At 47.9% G+C, this 14825-nt stretch overlaps 5 protein-coding genes across 5 annotated transcripts; 2 read left to right on the top strand and 3 right to left on the bottom strand.

The window, feature by feature from the left end:
- Positions 1-10: 10 nt before the first annotated feature.
- HD556DRAFT_1434209 (chaperonin Cpn60/TCP-1 family) lies at positions 11-2088 on the top strand (the record flags this gene model as incomplete). The annotated part of the gene is made up of 9 exons (XM_041305303.1): positions 11-76; positions 131-182; positions 241-521; positions 571-733; positions 784-979; positions 1028-1288; positions 1343-1778; positions 1831-1949; positions 2004-2088. 9 exons carry the CDS (start codon positions 11-13, stop codon positions 2086-2088), a joined length of 1659 nt encoding a protein of 552 aa, XP_041155341.1.
- A 27-nt stretch (positions 2089-2115) lies between these two features.
- On the bottom strand, positions 2116-6320 carry HD556DRAFT_922908 (uncharacterized protein). Its single transcript, XM_041312042.1, has 8 exons — positions 5939-6320; positions 5791-5852; positions 5666-5728; positions 5307-5607; positions 5125-5239; positions 4212-5076; positions 2724-4155; positions 2116-2673 (listed from the first exon to the last, which is right to left on the bottom strand). The coding sequence occupies exons 1-8, from the start codon at positions 6182-6184 to the stop codon at positions 2284-2286; spliced, it is 3474 nt and encodes a 1157-aa protein (XP_041155340.1). The 5' UTR covers positions 6185-6320; the 3' UTR covers positions 2116-2283.
- Positions 6321-6358: 38 nt separating this feature from the next.
- Positions 6359-7622, bottom strand: HD556DRAFT_1406091 (ribosomal protein S8e/ribosomal biogenesis NSA2). Its single transcript, XM_041303999.1, has 6 exons — positions 7534-7622; positions 7216-7454; positions 7041-7145; positions 6879-6984; positions 6703-6827; positions 6359-6648 (listed from the first exon to the last, which is right to left on the bottom strand). The coding sequence occupies exons 1-6, from the start codon at positions 7535-7537 to the stop codon at positions 6595-6597; spliced, it is 633 nt and encodes a 210-aa protein (XP_041155339.1). The 5' UTR covers positions 7538-7622; the 3' UTR covers positions 6359-6594.
- Positions 7623-8406: 784 nt separating this feature from the next.
- On the top strand, positions 8407-10554 carry HD556DRAFT_1448216 (UTP--glucose-1-phosphate uridylyltransferase family; the record flags this gene model as incomplete). The annotated part of the gene is made up of 13 exons (XM_041307396.1): positions 8407-8547; positions 8602-8678; positions 8740-8873; positions 8921-9320; positions 9373-9460; positions 9522-9609; positions 9657-9707; positions 9768-9856; positions 9905-10117; positions 10177-10294; positions 10351-10407; positions 10462-10490; positions 10546-10554. The coding sequence occupies 13 exons, from the start codon at positions 8407-8409 to the stop codon at positions 10552-10554; spliced, it is 1494 nt and encodes a 497-aa protein (XP_041155338.1).
- Positions 10555-11709: 1155 nt separating this feature from the next.
- On the bottom strand, positions 11710-13873 carry HD556DRAFT_1500244 (UTP-glucose-1-phosphate uridylyltransferase; the record flags this gene model as incomplete). The annotated part of the gene is made up of 11 exons (XM_041308940.1): positions 11710-11741; positions 11796-11852; positions 11903-12322; positions 12372-12422; positions 12473-12560; positions 12608-12695; positions 12752-13151; positions 13200-13333; positions 13391-13470; positions 13517-13673; positions 13728-13873. Coding segments are annotated over 11 exons (1653 nt in total), but the record flags the coding sequence as incomplete, so codon positions are not given.
- Positions 13874-14825: the final 952 nt, after the last annotated feature.

The following is a 14825-nucleotide window of genomic DNA, read 5'->3' as shown; positions in this document are numbered from 1 at the left end:
TCTTTCCATCATGTCCTCCTCGATAGAATTGATCAATCCAAAGGCAGAGAGCGTCAGACGCGCTGCTGCCTTGCAGGTAAGTCGCGTGTCCTGGTTTTCGCTGTTCCAATTTCATGCATCGCTTTACTAGGTCAACACCAATGGCGCGATGGGTCTTGCTAACGTAGTGAAGGGTAATCTCGGTAAGGATTAGTATCACTTCTTGAGCGACCGTTCTGTTCCGATCGGATACCATTTCAGGTCCAAGAGGTACTCTAAAAATGCTTGTGGACGGCTCTGGTCAGATCAAAATGACCAAGGATGGTAAAGTGTTGCTATCCGAGATGCAAATACAAAACCCGACAGCCGCTATGATCGCTCGAACTGCGGTCGCTCAAGATGATCAAGTTGGTGACGGAACTACTTCAGTAGTTCTACTGGTTGGAGAGTTGCTGAAGCAAGCCGATCGTTACATATCTGAAGGCGTACACCCAACCGTCATAGGGGAAGGATTCGATCTCGCGAAGAAAGAGGCTTTAGTGGTTGGTTTCCGCATTTGCATGTATCTACACTCCTGATGGACGCGTCTAGTTCCTTGACACGTTCAAGCTGCCATCCAAATTGGATAGGCCAACTCTGATCAACGTCGCACACACTTCGCTTGCCACTAAGCTGCATGCCTCGTTAGCGAAGCAACTCGCTGCAGATGTGGTGGATGCTGTGCTCACCATCAGGCCACCAGCACCCCCCAAAGGCACGCCTTTCATGTAAACAAAAGGGTCCTCTTGCTAATTTCTCATACAGAAGCAAAAGATCAATATCGCGACCCAATAGATCTGCACATGGTGGAAATTATGAAGATGCAACACCGCACAGCGTCAGAAACTCAGCTTGTGCGTGGTTTGGTCATGGATCACGGTGCCAGGCATCCGGACATGCCCAAACGCGTCGAGAATGCATTCATTCTAACATTGAACGTCAGCTTAGAGTACGAAAAGACGTACGTTCTTCAGCACTGCATTTCAACTCTAAACTCACAAAAGCTTAGAGAGGTTAATTCTGGCTTCTTCTATTCGTCTGCCGAGCAACGTGAAAAGCTCATTGAATCTGAGCGGCGTTTCGTAGACGCCAAAGTGAAGAAGATCGTAGAACTTAAGAATCTCGTGTGCGATCAAGCTGTTGGCGGCAGCGAAAAGCCCAAAAACTTTGTCGTTATCAATCAAAAAGGCATTGATCCACTTAGTCTCGATATTCTTGCAAAGAATGGCATTTTCGCTTTACGTCGTGCTAAGCGACGTAATATGGAACGGTAATGTCTTCAGCGCTGCGTAAAGATATTACTCTGATTGCGGTCGTATCTTAGCCTGCAGCTCATTTGCGGAGGTGTTGCGCAAAATTCCGTAGACGATCTAACCCCAGATATTCTCGGCTGGGCGGGTCTAGTTTATGAGCACACTCTAGGCGAAGAGAAGTACACTTTCGTGGAAGAGGTTAAGGAACCCAAGAGCGTCACGCTCCTTGTCAAGGGTCCAAATGCGCACACGATCCAACAAATTCAGGATGCTTTACGGGACGGTCTTCGCGCCGTCAAAAATGCACTCGAGGACGAGGTTCTCATTCCCGGTGCGGGAGCCTTCGAGGTTGCATGCGCAGGTCATTTGAGTGGTCCTGTAAAGAAAGCTGCCAAAGGCCGCGTTAAAATGGGCGTGCAAGCGTATGCAGATGCATTATTGATCATTCCAAAGACTCTTGCGCAAAACGGAGGCTTTGACGTCCAGGATGTGGTGGTGGCACTGCAGGTTCGCGATATCATTCCGTTTGTATTTGATTTGCTTACATTAATCAAAATAGGACGAACAAGCGGAGGGAAATACGGTTGGTATCGATTTACAATCAGGGGAGCCGTTTGATCCGACTGTGGAAGGCATCTGGGATAACTACAGGGTAAAGAGGCAGATGTTACATTCATGGTAAGTGGATATACTTTTCCATCAGAAGAATGGCTGCTGAGACCGAAATCTTAGTTCTGTGATCGCAGTGAACCTCCTTTCTACAGACGAAATCTTGCGGGCGGGCCGGAGTTCATTGAAGCCAGATGGGCAGTCGTGAAGAAGTGCTGTGAATTGTGGGTACAACGTGCCTTACTGTACCGTTAGAGTATGCACTCGATACGTGGTGGCAGAGAATGGCGTTTGTATGAGGCATATGGACGAGAATTACAAAATGCTACTGTAGTTGATACAAGTAACGAGCTAACCAATTTCGGGGGTGGACGGGACCACATAATTTAGTTTAATATTAAGTTTAACAGTGTCCGCACAACCCAGACTCCGCCCTAGCAATTAGTGAAGCTGTTGTTGAGTGAGAGCAATCAGACTCCCAACCTGCATCAATGAAACGAGTGGGAGAGGATGGTTCGTCGTCTGCGTGAAATGAAGCGGATTTGCGTAAATAATGAGACATGGGTGTTCCACGAGAGTTCTTCCAGGGTACTGGGGCAGGAAGTTTAGCCGTATACGTGACACGGAGATGAGAGAATTGCTCCTCATTTACAACGCCGGTATGAGCCTCCTTGCTTTCAGAAAGAAGCCCTTCGACAACTCGATCGTCGTCAGAATTGGCCGAGTCAACTGTACCATCATCCGGAAAAGAAGTGCGGCGGTGCACATCTAAGATCGGAAACTGCTCGCCCAGCTGTAAATTGTTCATGTGCAATTCTAAGTATAAGAAGTAGATGTACGTACGTCGTCAAATGATGGTGTGTAGGACCCGGCACGAGGAATTGCACCACCTTCTATATACATATTCTCCGACATGGACGAAACGCGAGCGCTTGATCGTGAACCAACAGTGGGAATCGCATGTAGTCCATCTACGCTAGAAACTTTCGTGGAACTGTCTTCTCCACAGAAGGAAGCCTTTGGGTTCAGCCGCTCGCTGCGGCGAGTCCCTGGACCAGAGTCAAGGGGCAACTTGGATATTGAGGACCAACGACGTCTGGCAAAATTGACTGGAGATGGCCGGAAGGTTAGAACGCTATTGTGTACAGGCCCTCGCCAACTAGCTCGCTGGGCTAATTTTTCCGCGACTGTATGCTCAAGCTGCGACGGACCAGCTATAGGTAACGGCGTCTGATCATCAGGCGTGACAGGACCAACACTGTCACTTTCCAGCGTTGGAAGAGAGGGACCACTGTCCTCTTCATCCTGGGACATATCATCAGGGCATGGTGCCCACTTCCGGCGAGCGTAATTTGTCGGGTTGGGATGATATAGAAGACTACTACCCACCCCTTTGAACTTATAAGCCGACGGCCCGGAGGGTACAGAAGGGCTGTAATCCAATACTTCATCATTTCCACCGAATGGACTGGGGAGCTGTCGGGGCTTCTTCGTTAGCGGTGCCGAACCTTCAGGTGGGAATGATGCCGCTCGTTTGCCAGTACGAAGGGTCTCTGGATCATTCGCTTGATCCCAGTCTTGTGAGTCTGCTTCTTCGTCGTCTGTCTCATCTTCTTCATGCCTGCCAGCGAGCCACTGCGTGACCTTAATATTTCTGCGGAAAAGCCTTTCTGTGCGTGTCAGGTTCTGAAAATGACCAAACTTCTTTCGGACAAATCTTCCGTTTGTCGTAGATTTCTTCCCAAAACGGCCGTTCGAGTCTCGAGGTTGTGATTGCACCGCCAGAGCCTTTGGCCTGGTATGACTGCGTGACGAAGAAGGGGAATGATCGCTATTTTTGACACTTGATGGAGGAGCAGAAAGCTTGATCACGGGTGCAGACGGAGTCAACGGAGGCTTAGGAGGTGAGGAAGGCTGAGATCGGAGTGGCACCTCAGGAACAGGATATTTACGGGGTCGACCTCTTTTCCGTTTCGGTAGCTCTTCTTCAGGAAGAGGGTACTTGCGTGGCCGCCCCCTTTTTCTCTTCGGTAGCCCGAAAAGCTCCTTTGCCTTGGCTAACATCTCTCCGCGAGGTCCGTCATCAACTTTGCGCTTCTTCAGAGGCCGCTCGACGACGGGAGGCACATGTTTGCGTTCCACAGCAGGGATAGTCTTCTGAGGAGGGCGCCGCGAGGAGCTGGCTTCAACGTCATCGCGAGATGGAGCAACAACAGCTTGACTTGAAAGGCGAGCTGGCCATGGCTGACCATATATGGCGGCGTGACGCATACATCTGGTGCAAAAGAACCCCATCAGCACAAATAAACCATAGGATATCAGCAGAATCACCTTGGACACTCTTGTTTTTGTTTGGACTTCTTGCCTTTCCGCGGGGAGTCTAAATTCAGGCCCCAAACCACTTTGGAATCCACGGAAATCACAGGCAAGACATTCAAGCACGTCACGCACGTTGGCAGCGGACGTCCATCTGAACCACGAGGAATCTCGCGCTTCGGGGGCCCAATCAGATCTAATTTTTCCCCGACTGCGGAAGGGCGCGCTCGGAGAACTCTTGCTTCAGACTCTTCCTTGACTTGAGTCTTGTCCGCCTCCTTTCCTTTACTCCTACTAGGCGTGATAGACACGCTATCCCGAAGATTTTGACTCCTGAGGCGAGACGAGAGATTGTGCAAAGTATCATGGGGGGCGGGAGTAGAATATTTGCTGGACGATTCCCGTGTCTGTCGTCGAGTGGAAATGACGGGCTTTTCCTGCGCTCTCCCTTTATTGGAAGATGCTGATCCTTCGGCGCTCAACGATGTCATGCGTGATGGCTGAACGTCCGGATCAGGCGTGGCAACTATTGCATCATTGGCCGGCAAGACAGAAGCTTCCCCACCTAGCTCCATATCCACTTCATCTTCCCCAGAAGCATCAGGGGCGTTCGCAAGTGGTTTTTCGCCCTCCTTATCGTCGTCGTCACTCTCCTCAGAGTCAGAATCTTCCTCTTGAATGATGGCGTAAACGCCACGTCGCGTCCTACGCTCGTTGACATCAGCAACTGTCACGGCATCCACCTCAGCGTCGTCTTCCGATGCTTCGGCATCTTGTTCACCGCCCGAATCAACATCGCCATCGAAATGATCCGGGGCGTAGCCTCCCCTGCCGTTCTTCTCGCAAGTTTCACAGAGGCAGTGTCGATTCCTGCCTCCAACTGTGGCGTATGTGAGCCATGGAGACTGACCGAATAACGGATACGCACAATAACCATCGCCGTAATGCGCAGTAATCTCTTCACCCACGGAGATAGCCCGAAGAGTGCGAAATGTGATATACTTGCCTTCGCGAAAAAGCTCGCAATTGTTATCACAATCATGCTGCATAAGTCAATATCAATGTGAATGACCAAACAGAAGTAAAAAGGCATAGACCGTCACAACTTACGTTCACGAATCGGGCGGGCCCCAAAAATAGATGGTTCTTCTTCATTTGACGTGAATGGATGACACTAAAGTCCCTCCTGATATCAATATTTCTCAGGTCGGTGCGCTTGAGTTCTTTGTCTTCCTCCTTCGAAAGATGTGCCATTGATCCCTTCAGCTCAATAATTACCACTCCAGGGGCTAAGGAGCGCGTAGCGAGAATGCATAACTCTGACTTTCCTGTCCTGTGAGAGTATCTAGACGTGTGAGCAATTTCTATGCACCCTGCAGGGTTGTAGAGCTCAAAGTATCGCGAGGCGTGTCTGTGGTAAAATGGAGTTTCAGGAGCAAGACATTGATACGAAACCTGATTGCACACACGTGGCGAAAGCATTAATCTGCTTCTGCGTGTAGGGCTTGAGGTAGTAACGAACAGAAGGCAGACTAAAGAATGATCGTCCCTGAATGTCTGGTAAACATATACAACACAGAGAAATTAGACGAACGCGAGGAGGTCGTCTACGGCTTGTCGGACAGCATTCTGAGCACCAAGCTTACTTGCAACCAACTACGACACGATGATGTATGACACCATACGCGCGTCCAGGGAATAATTAGTTGCGTGCATACGAAGCGAGCTAAGGGTATACTCACGCGTCTAACGATTTGCATGAGATCCTCGGCATTGGTCTTTGGGAGTCTTCGAGATGGATCCATCTTATGAACGAGCAATGGGACTGTGCCTGTTCCAAGTTTCTCGACTAGCAGATGGCTAAGGAAGTCATCATCCTTGGAAAGGTCACCCATGTTCATGATTTTGGTAGGACGCCATATGAGAACTGTCCCTCTGGCTCGTGTGGAAGAGCCATTGGCGGTCGCAGTCGCGGACGCTGGCGCCATTGAACGGTAACCGAAAATTTACGCGTTCGGGACACAAAAAGAAAAAAAGCACAGACTGGACGAGGACAGCAATGACGCGAACGGAAGGGAAAAGGAACAAGGCGAAAGCACTGCAATTGCTGGCGCGATAATTACGGCACTAACCTCACTCTGATTATGTCAGCTTAAACCCACTTCTCGGGAACAATTTAATATGCTTTAGGTCAGAAGTTAGAACGTGGTTATCTTTCGAGAAGCATGTAGTGAGGACATGGATTGCGTCGATTGGACAGAGCATATGATAAGATGGCATGGTCGTCATACACTATAATACTAAGGATTTCCCATATTTTCGCCATGTCCTCGTGATCTTATGTATGCTCAGAGACAAATCAAGGGGTAAATCCCTAGGGAAATGAAGGAGATAGCATTTATGCGTTGTGTGCGTGCTTCTGTTTGCCTGACCGGAGCTTCCTGACGTAGAACTATTTATGAAGGTGAGTAAGCGATACATAATTCCTTCGAGTAGCAAGACAAACCTCTAGCTCCTTGCCCTCCAGAATGTAGCCGTCACTACGACCGGACTGTCCAGGTCTGCTCGAAATGCAAGCATAGAGACGGCCAGCAGCAAACTGAGACTCGAGAAGGGGGTCAATTTTAGCATCTGAGATGGGCAATGAATTATACAATGCGAAAGATAAAACGGTATTCTTACTCTGCTTTCTCTCCGCAATGATACGTTGAAGATGGTTAGATTTTTTTTCCTCCTCCGCGGTGGCGGTCTTTGCGGCGGCACCCTTCTTGCTGATGGGCTGGGCGTACTGTTATTTACATAAATTAGTAGGGTACAAGGGATCGACTTCTGGTAGGTACGTACGTGGGACTCATACCACTGCCTGAAAGGGGTAGCGTCGATCTGAATGATAGCGCCCTTCACCAAGGTATTGGTGCGGACGAGCTCATTGTTGGATGCGTTGTAAACCTAAATTGGGTATCAGTCATGCATGCAATTTGTATTATATTAAAATGTATGCGGTATCAAGGGTACTTACAACACTGATAAGCCTAGTCTTTCTTGTGACATGCTCAGATGCCCATGCGAAGTTACCTGTGTCAAGACGGAGGGCACGGTACTTGGTGTTACCACCACGGACGCGCACAGTGTGAACACGCTTGGCACCAAGCTTGGTGCTAGCAGGCTGACGACCGAGCTCGAATTTTCTCTTCTTGCGATAGTAGGCGCGCTGGGCACCGGTTGCCGAACGTTTGTGCCGGGACGAACGAGAAATACCTGTATAAATAGTAGTTTGATATCATTAGCATAGGACAAAAACATTTGTGTGTTAGTATATCGGAAGACCAGCACTAACCCATGTCGGATAGCCTTGAGGATGGGAGTCGTGTAGTCGAGTCGATGTTTTGATGATAGTACTGGAAATTAAGGTTCGATTATTCGTACTCAGATCGGCAAAGACCGAACTTGAATTTGGCTTTGCTTACATCAAGTTTGTACACTTCTGCTACCAGCTACTAACACACCAGCAGTAGGTTGCTAGCCCACCATGCATTTGCGATTATGATACAGCATGTCTGGACATGAACTTCCCATGGCGTTGATTCACCCCTCCAGCGCGAACGTGATGTGATCTCTGCCACCTTTTCTGCAGGTCTGAATGACACTATCAAATTGGAGGGCGTACTCCTAGATATTCCATCAGCAGGCCCGGTTGGCAGCCAGTCGCATAATCAGCTAGGTGCGTGCCATAATATATTAGACTGATCCGTGCATTTTAATAGGCGTCGCTTATTTCACTCGGTGGGTCCTAGTAAATTCTTGTTCATCTATATTGTTTGTCGTGAAACCGATTTGCTTATGACGTGTAAATATAATTGAGATGCTAGACATACGCTGCCCTTACTACTAGGATGGCATGCTTCGCTCGCACGCCCCGTGCCCATGTCCAACTCGTTCTCAGGGTAAGTATTTTGTGGATCCCCGATATGAAATAACGTTCATCAACGGGCATATGCAACGAGCCCCTTTTTTGCCCGTCGCCCAATCCGTCATTTTTGTGCAAACCCGAGCAATCATAGGCTCGTAGGACGGCTGAATGACGCATACCATGCGCTTATCTCGAGGCCTCATTGAACAGGCGTGTCCATCTTGGCGTGTATATCTATGTGCTCCTACTCCATGTTTATGGCCCCCGTTTCCCCTCTCGTTGTTCTGTGTCCGTTTTTATATGACTTTATTCAAGACAGCCAGCTTCCGACGATTTCGTCACCGCAAGGCTGTTCGACCGAATGAACGATCTGCGTTGGCCAAAAGCACTCAAAATGACCTTAGCCGACTAGTCCGCACTGCGGATCCTGCAGTTAGGAAGGTGAAACCTGTTCTATTTTTCTGATCCCGCCTGTATTCTGACGTATGATCATAGGCATTTGATGTAGAAATGCAGTCATTTTCGAAGCTGCATGCCCGTTATCTCGCAGAAAAGGAAAACCGAGAGCAACTGTAAGCCCTGCAGCATTATTTTCTTTTCCCTTTTTCGTGTAATTAATGCAGTGACATTAAGTGACTGGGATCGCATTAAATCGCCCAATGACAAGCAGGTCATTCCTTACAGTCACCTTCCACAGATTACTGGTCCAGAAGGCCTGTCCAAGTTGGCCGTTCTAAAAGTCAATGGGGGTCTTGGGACCTCTATGGGTATGATCCTTGAATTCCCCCCACATTTATGCTTACGTATTCTAAAGGCATCAGTGGTGCGAAAAGTGCTCTCGAAGTCAAGGACGGGCTGACTTTCTTGGACCTCATCGTGCAGCAGGTCGAGCACTTGAATACAACACACAAGGTCGACGTGCCGCTCATCCTCATGACATCCTTCAATACACATGATGATACATTACGTATCATTAAAAAATACGTGTCCCAACGCATCAGCATAACTACGTTCAATCAGTCGCGGTATCCCAGGATATGGAAGGAGACGTTGCAGCCTTGTCCCAAGTATGCATCGGACGACAAGAAACACTGGTATCCTCCAGGCCATGGTGATTTGTACGAGTCGCTGGTGCATACTGGCGTGCTCGATCGTCTTCTTGCTGAAGGCAAAGAGTATTTGTTCGTCTCAAACTCCGACAATCTTGGGGCTGTGTAAGTCTTCACATCGCTGATGAGTCAAATGAGTAGCTCAATATTTTTACAGGGTCGACCAACGTATCCTCCAGCATATGATCGATAGCGATGCCGAATTCTTAATGGAGGTCACTGATAAGACCAAGGCAGACGTTAAGGTTCGGTCGATATCTAAAGCTCCTTGAACTGGTTGTTGATGTGTTGATGTTTCATTTATAGGGCGGTACTCTCATTGAGTACGATTCTTCCATAAGACTTCTGGAAATTGCCCAGGTACCTGCAGATCATGTTGACGACTTCAAATCAGGTAGTATACATCTTCCTTGACTTATCATTCAGCTCATCATGCGCAAGTCCGCAAATTCAAAATATTCAACACGAATAACCTATGGATCAATCTTAGAGGTATTTATTAGAGATTTATTCATTCAAGTGGAACGATCGTATTGATGGCTTACTTTCCAGCATTGAAGCGGATCATGGATGGAGGTGGCATAGACCTGGACATCATCATCAATCCGAAGATGACTGACAACGGACAAGCAGTGATCCAGGTTTGTTGCCCGTTTGGAATGCGATACGCGATCTCTGACTACTAGCAGCTGGAGACCGCTGCAGGTGCAGCTATCAAACATTTCAATAACGCCCATGGCATCAACGTTCCCCGTTCACGCTTCCTACCCGTGAAATCCTGCTCTGATCTGTTGCTCATCAAGAGCGATATATACTCATTGCAAAATGGCCGCCTGCATATGAGCGAGAGTAGGATGTTCGGCAGCGTCCCGGTCATCAAGCTGGGTGACCACTTCAAAAAGGTCGGAGCATCCTTGGAGCTGGAATCGTTGCTTTGCTAATGGGCGCGATGCATGGTCAGATAACTGATTTCCAGCCACGATTTAAGAAGATCCCCAATATCATCGACTTGGATCATCTTACGGTAACGGGCGACGTTCATTTTGGCCGAGGGGTTACGCTCCGTGGTACTGTGATAGGTAGGCACCCGTATTTTCTCTGCATTTGTTGAATGTGACTAGAAATTTTGTCATAGTGGTGGCGAACGAGGGTCAGAGGATTGATATTCCGGATGGTTGCGTGCTAGAGAATCGTAAGTACAGTCAGATTACTTAGTGATGTCATAGAGGCTGATGACACTTGACAGGTCTAGTTTCTGGGAATCTCAATATGACGGTGAGGCCATTTAAGTCTTCGCACTTCAACTTTACTCACTGTTAATTTTGTGTAGGAACTTTGATTCATTATTCAAGTTACATTGTATGTTACATTGACAAGGTTTCTGGGAGGAACTCTTGATTCGATGACGTACGGACTCGTAGAATGATGTATTCGCGTATCTCGGATGCGAAGACTAAAGCTCTTCGCATCGATAAAACACGAGGACAACTTGCGCCTTGTGGGGAAGTCGTCGGCGCGCAGAGGATATCAGACTTTTCCCCTCATATTCCCACATCTAGTTCGCCATCATCTGCCAGTAGCTACAGAGAAGAAGCCAAGTCCTCAGTGTAGTCACGAATTCAAACTCCATTTTGTTCTCTCCCATGACGAATCAAGCTAGTCAAGGTTAACGTTTATGCCGATTGGCAGGCGGGTTGTAAACTCGCTCGAATGTTATTCATAACCTTTGTGACGTCAGATAGCGTAACGGTGCCAAGTTGCGCCCCGACACCACATTGCATTGTGCCTCGTGTGATTTACTCCAGGAGGTCCAATCATGCACCGCTAGACCACGTTCCAATCTGCATAACCCAACTTTAAACATATCGGCCTGGCCCCGTTCCTCCGCCAGTCGATGTGCTCGCCACAATACAGTTCAGTGCTAGTACTGAACGTTGTCTTCAAATCTTCAATTAGCGCACCCCACATCAGCTCGGCCCCGACGTGCTCCCCTACTAGTGCTTTTTTATCGGCATGCCCCAACATCGAGCATATCAACTCGGGCCCGTTCTTCAGTTAGCCGACGTGCTCACCGAAGAGTCTACATAAGTAATACTTCTAGTCTTCAGCTGGTGAGTCGGACCTCGGTCGAATGAAAGTACCGAAAAAATAGCACAGCTTTGCGGCACGTGGTGGGTTTAGGCTCCACTAATGTTGGGTATCAAGCAAAACACTACTCAGATTGTTGCAAAAGTAAAAGTAGTTGGGTAAACACTATACTATCATGGAGCCAAAAGCCATCGCGAGCTCGTTGTCCACAATAGAAAGACAGTACAAAGACATGTTGAACAACAAAATCATGCGAGAGCGAGAAAAGAACAAACAGAAAAACAGTAAGATAAAAAAGAATATGCTATCTATGTATTGGTCCGTGCGTTGTTGTGAAGTTTCAAATTACAACTCCTGCAAAAGAAAAGAGCCATCAGCAGCAACTCGGGAAACCTAGTGCATCACTTACGATCATGTTCAAGTTTCCAGACAGTAACCCTGCAAGCAAGCAGAAATGTGAGGTCAGGAGGTACGGAATGGAGAAAGACATACTGTTCTCGAGAATACAGCCATCAGGGATATCGATGCGCTGTCCCTCATTGGCAACGACTACGAGATTTTATCAGCAACTCCTATCAGATCAGCCAGCCTAGACTTACTAATTACAGTACCGCGAAGTGTCACATTTCGACCGAAATTCACATCACCCGTGACAGTCAAGTGATCGAGCTCGATAATCTTGGGAATCTTCTTGAAGCGTTTTTGGAACTGCTGAATCTTCTTGAAGTGGTCACCGAGCTTGATCACAGGTGTGGTCTCGAACATTCGGCTCTCATTGAGAACGAGCTGTCCGTGTTGCAGCGAATAAATGTCACTCTTGATGAGAAGCAAGTCGGAACATGATTTAACCGGCAAGAAGCGCGATCGTGGGACGTTGATGCCGTGGCCGTTCTTGAAGTGCTTAATAGCGGCACCGGCGGCAGTCTCGAGCTGGACGACTGGTTGACCATCTTCGTTCATCTTCGGATTAATGATAATCTCGAGCTCCATGCCCTCAGTCTCCATGATGCGCTTGAGCGCTGAAAAGAAATTAATAATGTACGAAAATGAATGACTAAACGCCGGTACCTTTGAGGTTGATCCACAAGTTGTTGGTGTTGAAGATCTTGAATTTGCGCACTAGACATCACGTCAGAAGTGGAAGTATAGGGGAAAGCTCGTGAACCAACCAGACTTGAAGTCCTCGACGTGTTCTGATGGAACTTGCGCGATCTCAAGAAGGCGAATTGATCCCTCGTAGTCAATGAGAGTACCACCCTGTTGGAGAATGAGAGACCCATAAATATATCGATCCAGGTACGTACCTTGATGTCGGCCTTTGTCTTGTCAGTGACTTCCATCAAGAATTCTGCTTGAGAGTCGATCATGTGCTGAAGAATCTTTTCATCGACACTAGAACCAAGCATCAGTCAAGTACGGCGCAACGCGAACACCTCTTTGGTACTGACACTGCGCCCAAGTTGTCTGAGTTGGAGACGAAAAGATATTCCTTGCCCTCAGACAGCAATTGGTCCAATACACCAGAGTACAGCAACGCATTGTACAAGTCACCATGGCCGGGAGGATACCAGTGCTTCTTGTCATCGTCGGCACGCTTTGGGCAGGGAAGCAAGCTTTCCTTAAAGATCCGGGGGTAACGGGACTGATTGAATGTTGTGATGCGGAGTTGTTGATTTGCGTACTTCTTAATGATACGCAAGGTGTCCTCGTGGGTGTTGAAAGACGTCATGAGAATAAGTGGAACATCGACGCGGTTGCTCGTATTGAGGTGCTCGATCTGGCGCACGGTGAGGTCGAGGAAAGTCATGTCATCCTTGACTTCCAGTGCGCTCTTCGCACCAGTCATGCCTATTGACCATCAAAAGGACGCGTTGGAACCCACAACGTGGAACATACCCATGGAAGTGCCAAGACCACCGTTTACTTTGAGCACAGCAAGTTTATTAAGGTTATTGTGGTCATGGGGCTGAGATAAACTGTCATAGGCGACAATCTGGTCATCGGCGGGGGACTTGATGCGATCCCAGTCTCTGATAAGAAGAACTTGTTTGAATATGATATGTTTGGCCAAAAAGGAAGTGACGCACAGATCCACGCTTTTTGCGCGTTCTGAAAGATAGCGAGTAAAAAGATAGAAGAATGATTGCATTTCGGTGTCAAATGCCTGCTGCGCATCAGAGATGGCGGACACGTGTAGGGTATGTGGAGCTTACCTTCTTGGCATGTTCATCGCAAGTGCTCACCAAATGGCTGATTTCATTACGCATTGACTTTGCTGCAACACCGGTTGTGGCTGTTTTGAAGTCGATATGACTGCTGCCTTTAACGCGAGCGTTGAGATTGTCACGGGGAGATAAAGTCGCCATCGTTCTATGATGCGAGTGAGTTTAAGATATGGATGGAAGGTAAAATAAAAGAACATACTTTGAACTTGGGATGATGTGTATTGGCCTTGTGATTGTTGTGGACAAGTAGGGTTCTGTTTGAGCTCGTATGAGGAGACTCCTTGGTTTGTGGTGTCTTTTATAAAGTTCTGAACTGAGGTCAAGATTGTTGTGGAGACGGGGCGCGGACAAGTCCGAACCGAAAACGTTCTGCTCTTCTGGTATGAGCTCACACAACGATTTTCTTTGACTAGGTCGTCGTTCGTTGAACTCTCTGCTAGTGATAGAAAATTTTGCTAATGGTGAGGACGGCGTTGGAGGGGAAGTTGAATGATGGATTTGCTGTAGACCAAGCAATTTCAGAGGACGGTAGAGGTCGTTATATGAAGTTGGGGACGAACGTGCTTGCATAAAATCGATAAAGGGACCCCGCGTCTCGCCGCAAAATGGATACACCCAAGTTGCTGGGACAACCTCCTTGAACCTGGCTTTTATAACGAACACAACTAACTTTTCAGATAACTTTTACATATCGGGGGTGTCTAGAACGTATATAGCCACCTGTCGGATCATCAGATCCCCTTCTCCGGTGTTTGTGCTAGTGGCCTGTGTCATCACAGCGCTAAACCCGAGCTCATCCGACTTGAAAAGCTCAATAACTTTGCCATATCCACGCAATAATATGTGTCAAGATTCTCTTTGCTAGACAAGCCTGAGGAACAACTAGTCAAGCGCTGTAATCTCACCTGTCAAATAAAATTGAAGCAGTTGACTGTCCACTTTGCGGATCAATTCTCACAACGTCAGTGTATACGTATATGCATCACGGAAGCCCAAGTGTCGGAGTAGCCGCCACTGGCAAGGTAAATACTTTTCAACACAATGCCGACGTCCCTTAAAGCATGCATACCCATCTTATCAACGATTAGTAGGGTGCCTTGTCATCGTCCCTCGTTGCGTTTCCGTGCCTTATGCAAGCCAAGCCAATCAAGTCCCATTTTTGGGTCAGCTACCGTTCCCGCGCTAGTTTCAGGTGATCTCGGACAACATAAAAAAGTGCCTTCAGGACGGTCAAAAACCTTTTGTCAGGTACATGACTATCTTCGGGGCGCGCATGTCCTGTCATTCAAAATGGAAG

This window comes from Suillus plorans (genome assembly GCF_016647745.1).
Source record: "Suillus plorans strain S12 chromosome Unknown HD556scaffold_72, whole genome shotgun sequence".
NCBI classification, from domain to species: domain Eukaryota; kingdom Fungi; phylum Basidiomycota; class Agaricomycetes; order Boletales; family Suillaceae; genus Suillus; species Suillus plorans.
The sequence above is the reverse complement of the archived record's forward strand: the minus strand, read 5'-3'. Positions and strand labels throughout refer to the sequence as shown.